Source organism: Athene noctua, chromosome 20 (genome assembly GCF_965140245.1).
Source record: "Athene noctua chromosome 20, bAthNoc1.hap1.1, whole genome shotgun sequence".
Lineage (NCBI taxonomy): Eukaryota > Metazoa > Chordata > Aves > Strigiformes > Strigidae > Athene > Athene noctua.
Genome location: NC_134056.1, coordinates 2,103,250 through 2,121,327, shown reverse-complemented (window position 1 = coordinate 2,121,327; position 18,078 = coordinate 2,103,250). Strand labels below are relative to the sequence as shown.

Here is an 18,078-nt window from a genome sequence, read left to right as displayed (position 1 = left end):
AGTTTTCCTTAATTTCTATCAATTATAAAAATACTTCTGCGTTTTTTGCTTACTGAACGTGAAAGGTATTTTTAACAGCTGTGACACGTTTCGGTATATACGATTACAACAATGCAGACGAACAGTGGTACCATCCTGTAACTTTCATATTTGTGACCTAATTCTATTTCTTAACAGGTTCTTCTCACTTCACCATGTATACACAATGCAGATGTCTAATCCAAGTCTGAGTAGGTACGTAGTTCATCCTTAAACAATCATGCTTCAACTATTCTGATGCTGCTGTTTGTCTAATACTGGCAGACACTGCTGTTTTGTCTAACACTCACAGAATCACAAGGTCTTCACCTAAACTTTGTCTCTTCTGTTCCATAGATTCCTTCTGGTGCTGCTTTAGTGGGTGCCCATTCTCTACAGTTGTTCCATTGAGCAGCTGATCATCTTGAGAACTGATACCTAGCTGTATATCCAGAATCTCCTACAGGAGGAAAGGAGAAATGTCCATCAATACTGTCGCTACCAGCTTTAGATGTTCCTATTATGTTCCACTACACGAAGCCGACTGAAATGTGAATCTCATCATAAGACTCCTTATTTCACACTCTCTCTCTATATTTCATGCTATATTCATACCATATTTTATTACAGGAAAAAGGAAAAATTCCAGTGAATGACAAGAGTAGTATAAACAGCAGTTGCTAAAAAATTATTTACCAGGTGAGATACAAAGGAAGCCATAAAGACAGTGAGAGCTGTTTCAATAATTAGGGGGAAAGGCTAAAGGTCCTTCCATCATGTAATAGCAATTCACAATTCATACTACAGTACTGCATCACAGACCACAACCAAAGCAAACAAGAGCTGTAGCCAGTACTGTAAGCCAGTATTGGAATGTATTGTGGAATATGTTCCAGATTAAGAACCTTGATTTCTTCTAAGTGTACAATGCTTTAAAAAAAAAAAAAAAAAAAAAAAAAGGACAATTGATCCTAATGCTTGGAATGAACCCCAGAGTGTTTTATGCCTGCACAGCAAAGGAGGAAATATCATAGCAGAAACTAGGGCAGATGCACAGAATTGCAAATGAACAATGAATCAGTAGTGAAAACAAAAGAACTCTGGATTACAATGATTTGAATGACTTTACTGTTAGAATCAGGTGAGCATAAAATTTAAATTAAATGATCGCATTTAAATGCAAGCCTCAATGTAAAACATCCTTAACCAGTTTCAACCCTGGAGGGGAAAGGGAAAGGAACAGACTCCCCATCGTTACTAATGCTGTCAAAAGATAAAGAGCAAAAAGCTGAAAGCTATGACAAAGAACACAGTGAGCTGTTTTTAACTTGGGTAATATTAACCACCAGGTATCTGAGTGAGAAGTATGAGACCCCTAGTGTTAAAATCAGGCAAATGTTTGATATCACTACAAAGACAGAAACAAAAGGCTTTGCTATCAACACAATTACTAATTCACAAAGAAATTTTAGAAGTTCTTTTAATAACTAATGAAAGGACCCAGTGATGTCTTTAGCCACATGGATTTTTATACTTACTTCTATTTGTTCACCTTGCCCATCAGGTTCATCTGTATCAAGGGCTGACAGCTCCAATTCAATGTCTCGATCTGGCTTTGTGTCTGCACAGTCTTCAGTATAATCAGTCTAAAAAAAAAAAAAAAAAGTTTTATAAATATCAAGTTGGCTTTTCACCTGCTTCACACAACACTCAAGTATTAAAGTGAAAATAGAAGATGCATTTCTAGGACAGAACATTTCTACAATACGAAAGAGCTAGTTAGATGCAAATAGAACTTTGGGCATACACCACATCGGATAAAAAGCTAAATCTAATCACATTAAAATACTGAAACAGAGAGATAAAATGAATACTGAAGCAGAAGTTTCTGTAGAGCCCATTGGCAGAATGTTTAGATTTGTGACGTGTACAAGTAGAACAAAAAGTAATGGCTGCATGAAAATGTCCCACTCTTTCCATTTTGTAAATGGAGACTGGAGCAGCAGCATGGCAGTGTACCTACTTGATCTTAAGGAAATAAACTGGGTGCAACAACAGCAGTAACTTAACTTGCACAGAATGTGTTATAAATATTCGGGAACATTAAAACTAAGAGTTTGAACTCTTAGTTAAAACGCATGCACTTATGCATATACAGAAACACTCAAAGATTTGTTTCGTCCCAATTACCCCTTCCTTTACCTCACCATTCCTCAAATCAATTTCCTTGCTTAAAAGATTTAAGGTAAGACGACTGCCTTCATCTAGAGAATTCCACTTCTGTTGCATGGCTAGTGCATTCGCCTCTCTCTGCAGTAATAACGAGTTACTTTTGGCCTATGGAAACAAACACAGCAGTTACCAACAACTACACTTAAACCATGTATTGTCAAATGGCAAAATAAACCAGCTTACAAAAAGAACACTTCTCTTGCTGGCTGAATAACTATGTGTTCCCTTAAGGCATGGCATTTATTTTGTTCTGCATTTGCTGACATGTACCAGGCCCACCACTTATTCCCAAAAATGGCCTTACTGATGTCAGTGGAACAGCTCAAATTAGCAGTCCTGATGCATCATACTAAGCTAAGTGTTGCAGGACTAGCGTCTAGTTAACCCTTACTGATCATTTTGTCAATTGTACTATTTTCTGCAGTCCACACTAAGAAAATTTATTTTAAATTACTTTACTAAATCACTTTAAAAAAAAAAATTAGAAACCCACATGGTATATCTGATCTTACCTGCTGTAATTCAATACTCAGTAGATCTCCAGTGCTGGAATGCTTCCTGTGACCAGACAAATCTGTAACTATGAACCTGTCCCTTTAAGAGAAAGAAGGCAAAACTAGGAATTAAAATCAAGTTCTCTATATCAGCTATACACTTCGTTAATCTATCAGTGTTAGATTTTTGGATAGAAACTACGCAACTAAGATAACGTGCTCTTCATCTTCACTGGGGCTCACAATACCCCAAGGCATTATATGAAGCAAATATCCTTATTTTACATATGGGTAAGATGTGGCAAGAAAACTTGAGAGAAGCTACTCAGGATTGCAGATTTTGACATGACAGCTTGGCAGTATCTGACTCCAATACTTTGATTAGGTCTCTCACGGGATACATTGATAGTAATTGGATATTATTAGCTGCATTAAATATTAAAGACTACACAAATTTTAACCTAGTTTTTCCAAGGCTTTATGCTGGAAAAAAATCTTTTACTTTAAAATTAAGAAAGTCTATTGATAGTTCTGGATTGTTTTCACCCCACATTCAGGATTGTGAAGAACAGCAAGCTATAGAAAACACATTTAATGGAACACAGAAAAAAAGTCCGTACCGCTCTGCATAACGTGCTGATGAATTAGAATCTGAGCCATAGGCACTCCACCTTGAGTCAACAGCATTGACATAAGGGACATAATCTGTAACAAATGAAGATACCATTCATTAACTTCTCTGTTCTTAAAGTGGCACACAGAGGTATTTTAGCTCTTTGCATCTTCATGGCTGTGGTAAGCATGAACAGGGTGAGATGCTCATGATGTATGCTATATTGTCATACGAAGCCTGTACTTGTACCTGATACACTGATGGGCTTAGTAGCACTTCCTTGGGAAGCAGTGGCCTGAATAGGATCTGTCGTGTGATAACCCGTGCGGGATGACCTGGAGATTGCACCCCACTTGGAGATGATCGGTCCATCGCTAAATGGGATTATAGGATCTTCTTCCTTTGCCCTTCTCTGAGTTTCAAATAAATGCACTCTCCTTTTAACATCCCCGCTGTCCAAATCCTACATATTTAGGAGATAGAAGATACATGGGCTCATTTGAGTTTGTTGGCCAATAACTGATTACTGGTGCTGAAATCAATGCTGCAAATCTGTCCAACTAGAGAGCCAAGATGGGTTTCAGTGATGTAACTACTGCCCTTTAATGGCAAACTGACCACGAGAAAGCTACAGCCAGTGCTATAAGAAATCATTTTTCCTTTCCAAACTTGTGTTTCCAGGCAGAAAAGGTTCTGGTATGCTTTTAAAGTCCTTCAGTACCCTTTCCTCTGCTTGAAGGAGGAAGTATCACAGAAGGCTTGGGATGAGATTTGGTTACACTCGTTTCACAGAACATAAAGGTAACCTGCTACTCAATATAGCAGAGTCTCCAAAAAGCACAAGCTCTTACTCCTCCAGAGATAAGCTGTATTCTGTGATTCATACTACGTATTTTTTGTTCCCTAAAGTCATTCAGCTAGCTTTTTTCCTCTCTCATGGAAATTGGATGATAAAAAATAAGTTGTATTTTATTTTCACACATTTGTTGCCATTAAACTGTTTATTAGAGGAGAATGTGCCTTCCAACCAAGTAAGAGGTATAGTCTAGGAAAATGGTCAATACAGATTCTCTGTGGGTACAAAGCAGCCAAGATTACGTTCATGCTGATTATCCTGGGTCCCCAGGATTTCAGCTTTTCTCTGTGAGTGTATATTGCTCTTGGGATTAACGTCAAAGTAAAGATTTTCTGAAACAATGGCAATGTAACAAATCTTAGAATCCTGAAAAGCCCAGTGATTCGTTCATACGGGATGGATTATAGCACTTAAACCAAACCAGGAAATGTGTTTCTGCAATGGAATCACCTGCTCTGAACTGGTCACAGTGGCCCTGTAGTAACCAGTCAAGCCTGCCACTGCAGTGTATTCTATTTTAGATGCCTCAAATTGTAAGGATGCACGTGTACACATACACATTCATATATAGAACTCTGAAGACAGACAAACAAAAATATGTAATCAAAAATTTTTATCCCGCTCTAATAATCAGAGAACACATTTGAAATTGAGTTCTTACCAATTTACAGATCATCTACTCAAAATATTTTAGCTACGAGCTTGGTTTACAGAGATCTGTTATTAAAATAGCCCTTTCAGACATCTGAGAATTTTATGCATTGCACTATATTCTGTCACTGAAGTAAAGGCATTGTTTATTTACAAAACTGGGAAAAGATATTCCAAACAACTTCAAATGGGCAGAACTACTCGAAAATACTAAGAAAAGAAGCTATCAACATTTAAAGAAGGCTTGTTTAACCAAACAGAAGACACTTCAGCATATGAGTATCATTACAGTAACGAGATAAGATGCAGAAACCCCTACCATTAACACGGCATTTGAATTGGCAATCACGTCCTTGGGCTCCGAGTCGATAGCATTTATACAGGAGCCAATAGTGCCACAAGACCACGGTGAATAGTGAGAGAGATGGTCTTCCTCAAATTTAGTTCCACTCAAATCACTGACACTCTCCGAGAACTATGGAAAAGGGAATAAATAAACAGTGAATAATAAAAACAGGGAATTCAGTCTTAAAATTAAAAAAAGACATTTAGCGCTATTTAATTAAATTATCGCAAAAGTCAATCGAGTAGTTCTAGCTGTATTCAAAACTTGACTTAGGGACAACATAACCAGTTCTGTCAAATTTTAAACTGCTGCAGCTGACAGCTGTCAAAGAAGGGCAAGCTTTGCCACCACCACCAACTGCCTGGTCTGCCAAGGTGAGAGACCGAAATCAGCGTCACCATGTTAGTGGCAGGTTTCTCCAGGCAAGTATCTACAATAATTAAACTGAGAGGAAGCCATGCATTTTCCTTTCACGTATAAGCCAGTGACAGATAGAAGTATGACTTGGAATCCTTCAACCCAGATGAAAAGGACTAAATCCTGATCTATCTTGAATGCACCCTTAAGGGATTTCAGGTACACCTACGTTGTAAGACCTCTTCTGAGTAGTCAGAGTCTAACACCTCATATATCAACAGAACTGCCAAACCACAGCACAGAGTGCTTGGCACAGTGCTCTCAAGATAGTTTCTTGGATGCATTTAATTTACACATAGAAAAAATAAATACAAGATTTATTTTTTCTTCAAAAGCACACTATTCCTATTTGTGGCATTTCCATTCTTGTTTACAGAACTTATCACATAAGTACACAATATTCTACCAATGCCTTTTGCCACTTTTAAGAGATATGTATTCTCTGGGACTTGACAAGCATTTCCAGCTTGGTTCAGTCTACTCATCACGCCATAATGCCATTTGGAGTATAAAAGAGAAGGTCCTTCTCAATGGAGAACAACTGTTGTTCCCTACATAAAAACCTGGAGGTTCACAAAGCTAGTTCAATAAAATTACATTTCTTTTAGTGATGGGAAATTGAATCACTTCACTTCTTGACCTTTTTTCCACAATCATGTTTAGTATCACCTTAATATCAAATGGAATGCATTCATTATTAGATATTGCTTTACTTCTGCTAGAAGATTCATCTAATTTTATGAATAGATGGCAGGTAGAAAATCTTTACTAGAAATATTAAATGGCACCTTACAGAAACAGGAAGGGAAAATAAGGAAGTTCTCTGGCTTCCCACCTCTGTGCTGAAATCTACACTGAAGAGAGGAGAAGGTGGTGTTGGAGATGGTGTTGCCATAGGAAGGGCTGACGATACCAGAGGAGTTTTCTGTGTGTGGTACTGCGCCCATTGCTCCGGCTTCCGTCTTAACTGCTCATCATAACCAGTCTTCAAATGACCACAAGGCTCCTAGCAATAACAAATATAGGACTGTATATCCTATCATACTCTAATCCGAAGGCAAATACTGGCAGGGGACACACTCGGACCCCCAAAGTCCTTGGGTCTGTAACCTTCCATTGGTATCGCTTGAAGAATTTCACAAGGATTTGGAGAACCACCTGGCCCATGTATGGCAACTCAGATCTCAAATATGTAAATTCAAGTAACATGCATGGCAATTAAAAGAGGCAGCAGGGCTCTGGTCCTTATGCAGATTGGTCTATTAGAGTGATTGGTCTCTATAAGAGACCCCTAAATAGAGTGCTCTGTTTTCAAGCCTGTTTTATTAAGGTTAAAAACAAAACAAGAATTTTGTCCAGGTCACACATCTTGATCACTGTAACCCCAAATAAACAGCAGAAGTCTATGCTAATTATTTACCAATTTTTCAGTAATGACCTTCAGAACCGAGACCTTCCCTTTCTGGCTCTCACTTACCCTTGGTAAAGGCACAGTCCTCTGTTCGTTTGGAGGTTGACAAGCCACAGAGTAATACCCATCCAAAGAGTTGTATCTCTCACGTAATGATGTCTGATAGACAGATGAGTGCATCACATCCATGGGAGGTAAAGAATTGCTCCTAATAATATCATCTCGTGGGTACATCTGTGGGCGCCAGATGCGCCTGCTGTCATAAACTGGAGCATACATTCCAGAAGGGACAGGAGGAACTGGTCCATACGGCTGCGGAGGAGGAGGTTGGTAAGGAGAATTCAGTCGATCTCGAGGGGGAAATGTACTGTAATGATCGGCATATGGCACGGAAGCAGGTGGGAGGGAGGATTCTGGAACGTTATTGGACCTCACAAAGCGAGGAACACAGGGAGCCACACCAGCTGGTACTGTTGGAGGTGGTGGATAATATCCTTAAAAATTGGAAAAAGGCATATTTAATGTAACCACAAATGACCCAGAATGTTACACCTTCTAAAACTGTATAGTGTTGATAAGTACCTTTAGAGTCACACAAACCTGTTACTGACCCTATCATTTCTCTGTGGAATATAATTTTATGTATGAGACCGTATTTGCAGATGTAACGCTGACCCTTTACCACCTTGACCCAATTTGAAAACAGAGTTTCTCTGCCGCTGCTCCTATGTGCTACGGTATCACTATGTAACTGAAAACGCAGCATCTTACCCACTCCTTTATACAGGAAGTTAAAATAGTTATCTCTAAAATAAAAAGTTACATTGCTAAAAAAAAAAAAAAAAGCAACATAAGAGTGATTACAAAGGTCCCTAAAAAACCACTTCACACTCAGTTTATTCTTTTTTCTTTGGGCTTGTGAAACCTGATGCTGTAACACCTAATTGGTCGCTTGAATATAAACACGCACACTGCAACCTAAAAAGATGACTGAAACCTTTCAAAAACGTTTGAGCGAACACAAAGATGCGTAAGTCTCACTGTAAAAGCATGCTATGCCTCTGGGTCTGAATCCTATTTACGGATACCCTCACAGATAGGGCATGAAAATGCAGTTAAATGCTAACAAAGGTAAAAGTAGATGAGAGACTTTGAAGCTCAGGTTCTCCTGGATGCTGAGGTACAAGCTGCGTAACACAGCACACAAAGACAAGAACCACCAACACTGGGAGCAAACTACAGGTCCCTTCCATACAGACCACATTAGTATTCCATCAAGTGAAGATTCAGCTGATATTTAAAAAAAAATAAATCCCACAACATTGAGATAAAAGTTAGTTTTCAGCATTCAAACTTATCTAGAGAAAAGTTCAGAGCTATTTTTGATTCAGCGCTCATCTCACTCACCTGTCTGCGGGTATTGTGGAACTTCATACGACAGCTGAGTCCTGGGATCTTGGAAATATTGAACATTATCAGAATGTGGAGGGTAGACAGGTACTCTGGGAACAAACGGGCTGGATTTTGGAGGCACAGAATTAACTTCTGTTCCAATATTAGGAGGACCAGCTGAGGTAGCTGCTGCCTGACTTACAGGAGTCTTGGGTGGAGAACCAATTTTACTGAAAAGGATTACCAAGAAATCATTAAACACATCTTTACTTATTTCAGTCATCTCTTTGTGTACGCTCCCTTGTAACGCGGAAATTCAGGACATGTCATTTCCTCTGAAATTTTGCTTTTCATACCCCAAACTCATACCACTATTGCATCTTAGACTTTCTCTTAATAAAGCTCAAAAGCAAGTATAAATGTTTTGGTATGTACCTAGAAGCTTACATACCACTTGTAAGTGTATTCTGGTAAAGAGAAAGGCTTTGAAAAGTTGTTTAGAAGCTCAGTGCTTTCTGGAGAAGTATCTAAAAAGTTTTAAGGGAAAACCCCAAAACTAAAATGTTTGCAGGATTATATTAAGGGAATACGCACTACATGCACCCTTCTCGGTTTCAGGAAACGTCAAATTTTGAGTGCATGTTTTTTTTGTTTTATTTCTATGTAATAACCCAATAGTAAGACACCAGGCTGAGAACAACAGAATAAAAGATAAAGGGAGAGGATTACCATTTTATTTATATTGCATGGGAGTATTTAACAGCTAAAACAACTGACGCTGGGTCTGACAACTCGAATCCACAGGCTTTGTATAACGGTATCTGCACTGCAGTACAAGATCTTACACAACTCTGCAGCCAGTGAGCACCAGCAACAACTGCAAGCCAGGACCAGAATTCAACATCTATTGTTTGCCGCCCACAAACTCCACGATAATCTAAAAGCAAAATGCTGTGCTTAGTTCTCTTTATGGGGAAAAAAAAAAAAAAAAAGTTACCTACTTTTCAGGTAGTGATTCTGTAGGGGATCCAGAAACATTCTGGCCATTGGCTCCAGTCTTCCCTCCCTTCTTGGTGTTCTCCAAAGCTCTCAAGGAGGTGTCTGCGCAGCGAGGGATCAACTGGGGAACACCACTTTCTAGGTTAGCTATTCCATTAGTACTTGGCACCATCTTCCCTGTTGCTTCAGGGCTTCCTATGACAGAAATTACGTTTCCTGTTGTGGTCGAGACGGTGCTATTTACGCCAACTTTGTTTAGAAGGGGGAATGTTCTCACTGTTGCACTGATTTTTTTGTTCCGCAAGCGGTATCTACAAACACATACAAAACACAGATAAATATAAAAACGCTTATTGTGAAGTTAAATATATTTGTAAAACTAGCAAAAGGAAGAGATTGAGAGGAACGTGATATCCAAAAGTTACAAGACTTCAAAAACTGGTGCTTATTTTCAACACTCTGCAAATAGAACATCGATGTCTTCCCTGTAACCAAAGATCATGTCTCCTCTTAGAAGATCAATTTCTGCAGTTCTTTGAAAAAGGATTTGGGTGACAACAGCTTCAAGAAAGCAGATGCTGCATACTGTTCAATTAATTCACTTTACTGCTTAATCAATTAAAATGTAATTAACATTGTCTCTCCTGTAGGTGATATAACCAATCCCTGGCAGACACTGAGTCTAGACTCAGTTTTAGGAAAGGAAATTTTACTTCATACAGGGTAAAATAAAAAAATGGATTTACGTTGCAGACATTGCTTTACTGTTCCTTCAACTTCAAGTAAAGTGTTGTCACGAGATTCACAAATCCTTCCAAATGAATACATGTAGAGAAGAAACTGTTTCCAAAATTCTATGGAGATTGCTTGGATTTAAATTAAAAAGAAGAAGAAAAAAAAAAAACAACCAACAAGAAAAAGGTCTCCCACACTCACTTTTCAAGCTCTTCCTGGGAATGAGCAAATGTACAGTTTGTTCCTCTTGGACATCCCCCTTGCTGTCGAAGGTCTCGGCACATACTTGTTTTATATTTGCTATTTGGTTGTGGCTTTAGAAAACAAAACAAAACAAAACACAAGACATTCCTCTTACAATCTTACATTTACAGGCTTAGAACACACAAAACCCAGGCATGATGTTTTTACATTTTGCACCTCTAATCGGAAAACTAAAGAAATTTCTTGTTGATGGGCTGAGTACCATGCCACTGTATAGATCTCGCTGCAGGAAGCTCTGCTGCATTCCATATTCAGAAACGTTAGGTTCTCATATCAATTATTCCACAGAAAACACCATAAATATTTCAAATCAATCTTTCAGAATTGCATCCTTCAGTAAATGTACATTAAGACACATATTGCAACAATTTAATATAGTTACCTGTGGAGTTTCATGGCCTTTTCTACTGTAATTCTGAATGAAATCCACCAGCCCATGTACCACAGTCTTTACAGCAACCATTGCATTTTCCAGCTGCTCCCATGTTGGAGATGCTGCATCTAAAATGATTAAAACCAGGCTTGTCATTCTGTTAATAATTCCAGTAGTATCACAAATAAAAGGCAACTCTCTTAGAACTCCGTGAGCCCTGAAGAAGAGTCTATGATATACTATGTTAATTAATGGGAATTTTGAAACCAGGAATGGAGGTTATCATCTTAGTAATTGACTTTGCTAGATATGAAAAATATCAGGAAGAGTTTAAAAAGATTCATCTCCATACCTGGATTAGGATCTATGTTTGCCAGGAGCTCTAAATGAGGCCTCAGCCTGTTTAAGTTTGCAGGATCCCCCGTGCGCTGCAAGACAATTGTCAATTCTTGTACACTCTTTGCAAAAGATTCTGGAGATTGGAGCTGAAAACAAAGTGAGTGTTAGTGTGCTGCATCTTATAACTCTGAACTACCAATCTTAAAAAGATTCTCATTACACTGGTTCCTAAACGCAACACGTAGTGTCTTCAGATGGCATATAGAGAGTATCAGTGGAGAGAAATTTTATTTCTCAGCTCAGAATCTGCCCTATGAAGCTTCATCATAAGACACAAAAAAGGGAATTAAGTCTTGAACTACTGAAAACCAAAATGTCTTCATATAAATAATACACTACCATGGGGAAAAACCTTCATTCTAGTTTTAATTAATATTTGATATGACTAAAGACAAGAAGTTAACTCAAGCAGTTTTTGGATTTTTATTATAACATTTAACAGTCAAATCTAATCCTACAAAGATACTAAAACCATCCCTTTTGACGAACCTTGTCAATAATAGATTGCATGTGTGATTTATGTGCCAAGTCACCATAGAGAAGGGAGGACCATTGTTCTGGTGATATTCGAAGTCCTGCTTCCATGGCAATGTGAACAATTTGGGCATCATGTTCTCTCCGCAAAGCCTCATAACTCCGGAACTCTTCTTTAAGTTGCATCAGAGAAGAATCTTCATCCCTTTTAGTGACCTAATAAATAGTAATAGTTAATTACTCCTCCTTCAAGTCCATCAGAAAAAGACAGTTACACAGCACAAATCACAAAAGCATTGTTTTTGTATATTTAGTATATAATTAGTTTTCTTCCATATATTCATCCACTTAGCTAGCAGTACACAGGGAGAAATGCCAGTTCTTCAAGTTTTCACAGGTTCACAGGTACAAAACTATACCAACTCACTACTTCCAACTAGGAAAGTGATCAGATTTGCTTAAGTCACAGTTTGGTATTTAGCAGTTCTATTAGTACTTTTTGTTACCCAAAATTAAAGGATGACTTAAAGAAACAGGAGAGTCTCCAAAAGTGACTTAATAAAAAATAAGAAAAATTTTAAGATAGTGACACTTAAAAAAGAGAATATTTAACTGACAACCCACTATGAATGTTAAGTAAAACACTTAGGTTACAGAAGACATTTGTCATAAAGGAAAGCAACAGGTCTCATTATTTTCATTTTTAGTTTATTGATATGATAATCATGTTTTTAAGTGTGATTCAAAAAGAAAAAAGACCCATGGAATTAACTTTTCGTTCTTCTCCAGATATAAAGAGTTGGGAATATTCAGTTTAAACAAACACCCTTATATATCAAAAATAAAGCAGCTCTTCAGTGCAAGGTGGCTAGATACAGACAAAAGAAAAAGGAGACAGAGTGACCAAGGTGTGGGAATGCAACGTTGGAGTTCAGGCTGAGCACAGGCACTCTCTGTGGATGGTGCCCCTCTCCCATGCCTGCTGTTGGGCCTGGGGAGGTTCCCAGGACTACACCATTCCAGAAGTTTTCTTTAGAAAGGTGGGACTGGACTCTAAGCTTTGAGAGCATCCAGACCAGCCCGGCATGTCTGGCCACGGCCAATTCTTATGAATCTAAATAAAGTCAAAAGTGATTATATTAAAACTTTTCACTTCTTCCTGAAGCAGGCTAGGAGTGCCCAGAATCAAGGTTTCATGCCTCTTTCAGGGAAGAGAATTTCCAGATGATGAGCAGCAGTTAATAATGAGGTCAGTAATTTTGGAATCTATTCCAGCGAATTCCACATGTGACTGTTTGTTCCTTTTGCAGGGAATTTAAAATATCAAACAACTACTTCATGACAGTTCTAGATAAAACTCTTATAGTCTAATCTATGTGTGTAGAATGTGTAGAAACTGAATTAATGTAACATTTTACAGGTGTAAGACACTAATCCTAGGTCAGGTTCTCCTGACCTAGTTCATAGTAACGGACTTTAAATATTGGTATTTTACCTTAAAGCATGATGCTCTATACAGTAGCTGCACAACATGACCAATGCTCGTTTTAGAGGCCTGAGGAAATCTTGGTTCTAGCCTTTGCACAACAAAAAGTACCAGAACTTTTCTTGAGAGTGCAGAGCCATCTTCCAGTGCCAGTAATACAAGTTTCAGTGCCTCCTCTTGCATAGCTTTAACACACAAAAAGAAAAGATAGGAAGTGAAATATACTGCCAGAAAACAGCCAGGCTATCTATATTAACATGGTAAGTAGGAGCATTGGAACCATCTTGAATATAATTCCTCATTAATTTTTATTTTACTAATCATAAGAAAACAGCTTTGTAAACATTTTAAGAAATTTGCTAGTTTAAATGAAGTATTTAGCACTCTAAGCACAGTAAACTTAAAGAGCTAAGACTAATTTTCAGTAATAAACACATTGGTAATGAAGTTTTTATACTTTTTTCCACTGTGCAGTCTTGTAGCTTTTGGCATTTTGGACATCTCATTGATGCTACACCATGAAACTGTATAAAATAAATATGGGAACAGTACAGGAATGCTATCATCAGTTATTGGAAACAAGAGGACTACTTCCAGTTTAAACAGAATTTCCTTCTTATTTCGGTGCTTGCTTCAGCAGCATTCTTAACTAAGACTTTGCTGTTTCTATCAAATGTATAAACATGATTATAAATTTCAAAATTTATGTATGCTGCAACTAAAGTTATGCTGACTATATTTACAGCTAAAGTATCGAACAAGACAGCATTTGCAGTTTCCTATCCAATCCTAATCACAGGCTGCAGTACAACCGGTCTGCGTTACAGTTGCACTGCATTACAAACTGTGCAGAAAACATGCTTATTTACTCTTCTTTGCCAGAACTTCTGAAATACTTCCTCACAGCTTTGAAGAACAGTTAATAAGGGGGGTACACACACCAAAAACTTTAAACCAGTTGTCTAATTTTTTTTTTCCTTCTCCTTTCTTCCTGGCAAAAAGTTGAAAACCAGAAGTAATTACATCTTCAGATGAACAGAAGAAATTTCCAAAGAATTTTTTGTTAAGAACAGGTACAGTTAAATATACACTCTCTTGCAGAACCTGTTACAGGTATTTTACCTGGTCCTAGAAACTGGCATCCTCGTGCCCTGACAGCAGCCCAAAGATTGGCTGAAAGCTGCTGAGGATTTTGGTGCTGCAAGATCAGTTCTGTAACCGTTCTCTCTCCCAGCGATCGAGCTGCTCTCATAGCTCTAACCCGGCCCTCTTCCTCCACCAGCTGACAATTCACCAGTGTCACAAGCTTCCTTTGCATAGGACGGCTCAGTGCACTCTGATTCAAGCTTGCAACACCTTCAAAGAAAGAGAGAAAAGGCAAACTATTGCTCCTAATCAAATTTATCTGAACAAGACAAACAAAAGTGTCTAATAATACGTGTCTTTCTCTGGGACTTGGATACTAGTCACAGGTATCTTCTCTTCTTTTAGGTAACTCTGTGTAATTCATTATCAAAAAGAATTTTAACTAAAGTCTTAAACTGACATCAAACCCATCCGTTGAGGAAAGTTCAGCTTTAGTATAAAGTTAGCCCCAAGGCAATGTGATTAAATAAAGAGTATTTTGAAAACTTAAAATAAAAATAACAATAAAGTGACACAGGTATGAATAAGCCTTCAAAGACATAAGGGAAATTTTATTACAAAAATGAGAGGATTATCCCACTGACATCTAAAATCAGTGCTGAAAACACAGTGCTGTTAAAAGTAAGCTACATGAACATTCCACTGTTCAGCAGAGACTCACCTTTTCCTCCACTTAAAGGCTTTAAGTAGAGTGCCAAATCCTCAACACATTTCTTTGCTACTTCATAATGTTTGTTCTCTCCTACATTACTCAACTTTACTGTCTGATGATCAGGTACCTAAGAAAATGCAAAGGGGGGGGTGAGGGAGGAGAAGAATTATTTATACCAGGCTGACCTATCTGATACGCCTGTGATGGTACCAACATCACTACTATTAATTACATAACACTGCAGATGTACACTGCTTTTTAGAGAAGTGAAAGACAGGACCCACCCCAAGGTATGTAGAAGGTAATAAGGAGTAACAAAAAAGGACTCAAGACGAGGATCAGGGTGATGGAAGATTATTTTTGTAGTACATAATACATTAAGAAAAGAAGTAGGTTAGAAAACAACAACCAAGATCTAATGAGAAGGTACTTAAAAGATGAATGAAGAACACAAGATTTGAGAGGATGATCAGTGTAGATCATCATGATTTACTACAGAGATAAAGGAAGTTATGAGACAAAACTAAGCTGCAAGAAAATAACATGAAAAAATCAAAAGCAAAGTTAAAAAAATAATTTAAGCATAATTTGGACATGCTGAAATCTTCAAAGAGAAGAACTAGCAAACTTGGTGGAACAAAAAAGAGTAAAAAGGTCATACAATGAAAATAGAGGGAGCATTAGTCACAATACATTAAACTATTTGAAAGACATTGCAAGAAGTTAGGAGACCAGGAAAATGGATGTTGTAAGATCAAGGCAGCGATCTGACACAAACTTAGGAATAAAAAAACCAGGAAAGGAACATGTAAACTTGAGAAACAAACCCACTTTGACATAGACAGCATTATTACCAATAGCTGTGTCAAGGCATGTGATAAGACATTAAAAAGCAAAGTAAAAAGCATCTTCTTACTGCATAACCCAGTTGTTATAGTGAGAGTAACATGAAAAAGCAGATGAATCAGCATAAGGTGAACAGACTTGTTTAGTCTCCATAAAGCGCAGTACTGATTATATAATCGCTGTTTTGCCTCTGCTACGAGACAGCACAGGAACGTTCCTGGCCTGATTAGCCAGTGTCTGAAAACGCAACTGAAAAGCCATCATCATGCATATTTAAGAAAAAAAAAAAAATTATACACACACACGCTTCTGAAACTCGGCGGAACAGCTCACTACTTTCGAACGTGTGACATGTAGAAATGAGACTCCCTGCACGAGTACGATGAACAAGCGCAATCTGCAGGTTCACTTTTCTAATTACAATTGTGACAGATAATTGTCTATTTCCTAATGGGTATTTTTCTCCAGTCACAGTTCAAGAGCCTTTTTAAACTAGAATTCAGCTTCCTGCTAGAACATGTTCTCGTTTTACGAGAAGATGGTCCTGAAAACGGTGTGGTTGCTTTTAGAGTATGTATGGACTTCTAAATATTACACAGTTAAAGTCTTACCATTTTTTAAGACTAAAACGAGGGAAAAAGATCAGCACGCGTATTGTAACTGGCATGTAAATGGTAATAACACGAAGTGGCAAAACAAAGAGCTGCTGAAATCATACCTGGGCTCCAACTAACTGGAGGAGTGCAAAGTTTACAGGAAGCACATCGATGTCTGTATTGATGGCAGTCTGGTCGAAAGGACATGCCTTGCGATGAAGCTTGTTCAGGCAGGTCTTACAGACAGTGTGAGAGCAGCCTAAGCTGATGGGTTTGTGCACATTCTCATCAAACTCGTTGTAGCAGATTGGGCAGGACAGAAATTCTGTCCACTGAGCTGCCTGCACAGGCATTGTGGAAGCTGGACACTTGTTTAGCAGGCTAGAAGACCATTATTTCACTGTACTATGTTTTGGCAGCTGTAAGTGAAAAACAGAGTATTTAAAACATGCTTTCTGGTAATTCAGAATGACTTTTAATTAAAAAAAACCCACCACTTCAATACTTTACAGAATAAAAACAAATCCGTATGTTGTATTCGAAATCCCCAACTTTGTATTAGTTTAATAGTTGTACCAAAAAAGGCTCATGAACTGAATTAACGCAGACTACCATATGTTGAAATCAAACCTATTCACAACAAATGGCATTAAAGTTCTTCTCACAGGATTAAATACACCTTTAGTGTAGGAAGAGGAAGACATTTATTGGCACAGAAAACACAAAGGCATGAATCACAGTAACCATCTCTCACACTATCTAATCTAACCTCAAATTTTCAAACCCCTCAGAGCTCTCCCTAGTTGTAGAACAGGCCTGGGGTGGGGAGAAGACACAGAATTTATATTTTTTTGATGGGCAGACCTAAGATGTTATTTTCACTTGAAGTAGAACAATGCCTTCCTTCTGCATTCAGACTTAATCAGTCACCAAACTAAACACAGCTCTGCTTTTTTTTTTTTTTTAAAAAAGATGTATTTTCTCTTTCAATAAAAATCAAATCAATTAAGAAAAGTTAAGAATCATAAGAAAACACTAAAAGAATGAGAGACTAGGTTTTAGTTTTACAATTCTCTTGCATTACTTCCCCCTTTTCTCAAGGGCAGAGACTGCCACATTCAGTTTTGCTTTTCACATCTCTACCTTGCACAACAACGTGACTCCACTTCCATGAACTCACAGTGGGAAGATCTCTGATGTGTAGAAAATCCAGGTATTTAGGGCAAAACTCATGATAAGGCAAGCAACAACCTCTGTTGGCTTGCCATTAAGTCTTTTCTCTTGGAGCACCTCACTGTGCGCAGCAGGACCATGCAAACTGTTTACATAAATGCAGTCCAAATACAACACGGATTTATAGGAATTGTTTTGAAAGACATCCCCTCTTATATAACTCATGTTCTTGGAAAAGGTAACAGGCCTAAGAAGTTCATCGAAACCGTTTACATTCAAGCTTTCGTCATGAAGATTTAAATTCACAGCTTCTTCTAAGAGCTGAACAGCCCCACCCTTTCCTGCAATGTGCAATAGTGTTGACTTTCTACGCAACCTAGAGACCAGTTAGTTCACTTCAAGGCTATGAACAAGCTTCTCCTAGCAACTTCTTAGAATGCAAATACACAAATGTTTTAATTACATGTTTAACATGCTATTTTTTTTTTTTTTCTCCGATGACGGA

The 18,078-nt window shown here is 38.0% G+C and overlaps 1 protein-coding gene and 1 non-coding gene across 4 annotated transcripts in view; both read right to left on the bottom strand.

Moving 5' to 3' along the window:
* RC3H2 (ring finger and CCCH-type domains 2) overlaps positions 1-18,078 on the bottom strand; it is a 30,882-nt gene that overhangs the window by 5,684 nt on the left and 7,120 nt on the right. The window contains exons 2-20 of one of the 3 annotated variants that reach the window (XM_074923434.1): positions 16,523-16,819; positions 14,968-15,085; positions 14,283-14,516; positions 13,170-13,345; positions 11,690-11,890; positions 11,154-11,286; positions 10,811-10,929; positions 10,366-10,478; positions 9,432-9,740; positions 8,446-8,660; positions 7,105-7,532; positions 6,463-6,633; positions 5,184-5,339; positions 3,607-3,820; positions 3,365-3,449; positions 2,763-2,844; positions 2,221-2,355; positions 1,557-1,664; positions 330-478 (exon numbers count right to left, since the gene is read on the bottom strand). In XM_074923434.1, the coding sequence (XP_074779535.1) occupies positions 330-478; positions 1,557-1,664; positions 2,221-2,355; positions 2,763-2,844; positions 3,365-3,449; positions 3,607-3,820; positions 5,184-5,339; positions 6,463-6,633; positions 7,105-7,532; positions 8,446-8,660; positions 9,432-9,740; positions 10,366-10,478; positions 10,811-10,929; positions 11,154-11,286; positions 11,690-11,890; positions 13,170-13,345; positions 14,283-14,516; positions 14,968-15,085; positions 16,523-16,753 (3,377 nt within the window). In that variant the 5' untranslated portion in view covers positions 16,754-16,819. The remainder of the gene's footprint in view (positions 1-329; positions 479-1,556; positions 1,665-2,220; positions 2,356-2,762; positions 2,845-3,364; positions 3,450-3,606; positions 3,821-5,183; positions 5,340-6,462; positions 6,634-7,104; positions 7,533-8,445; positions 8,661-9,431; positions 9,741-10,365; positions 10,479-10,810; positions 10,930-11,153; positions 11,287-11,689; positions 11,891-13,169; positions 13,346-14,282; positions 14,517-14,967; positions 15,086-16,522; positions 16,820-18,078) is intronic. The other 2 variants (XM_074923436.1, XM_074923435.1) reach the window with 2 other exon arrangements.
* Positions 11,380-11,488, bottom strand: LOC141968893 (small nucleolar RNA SNORD90). The gene has a single exon (XR_012634951.1). It is a non-coding gene; the product is annotated as a small nucleolar RNA SNORD90 (small nucleolar RNA).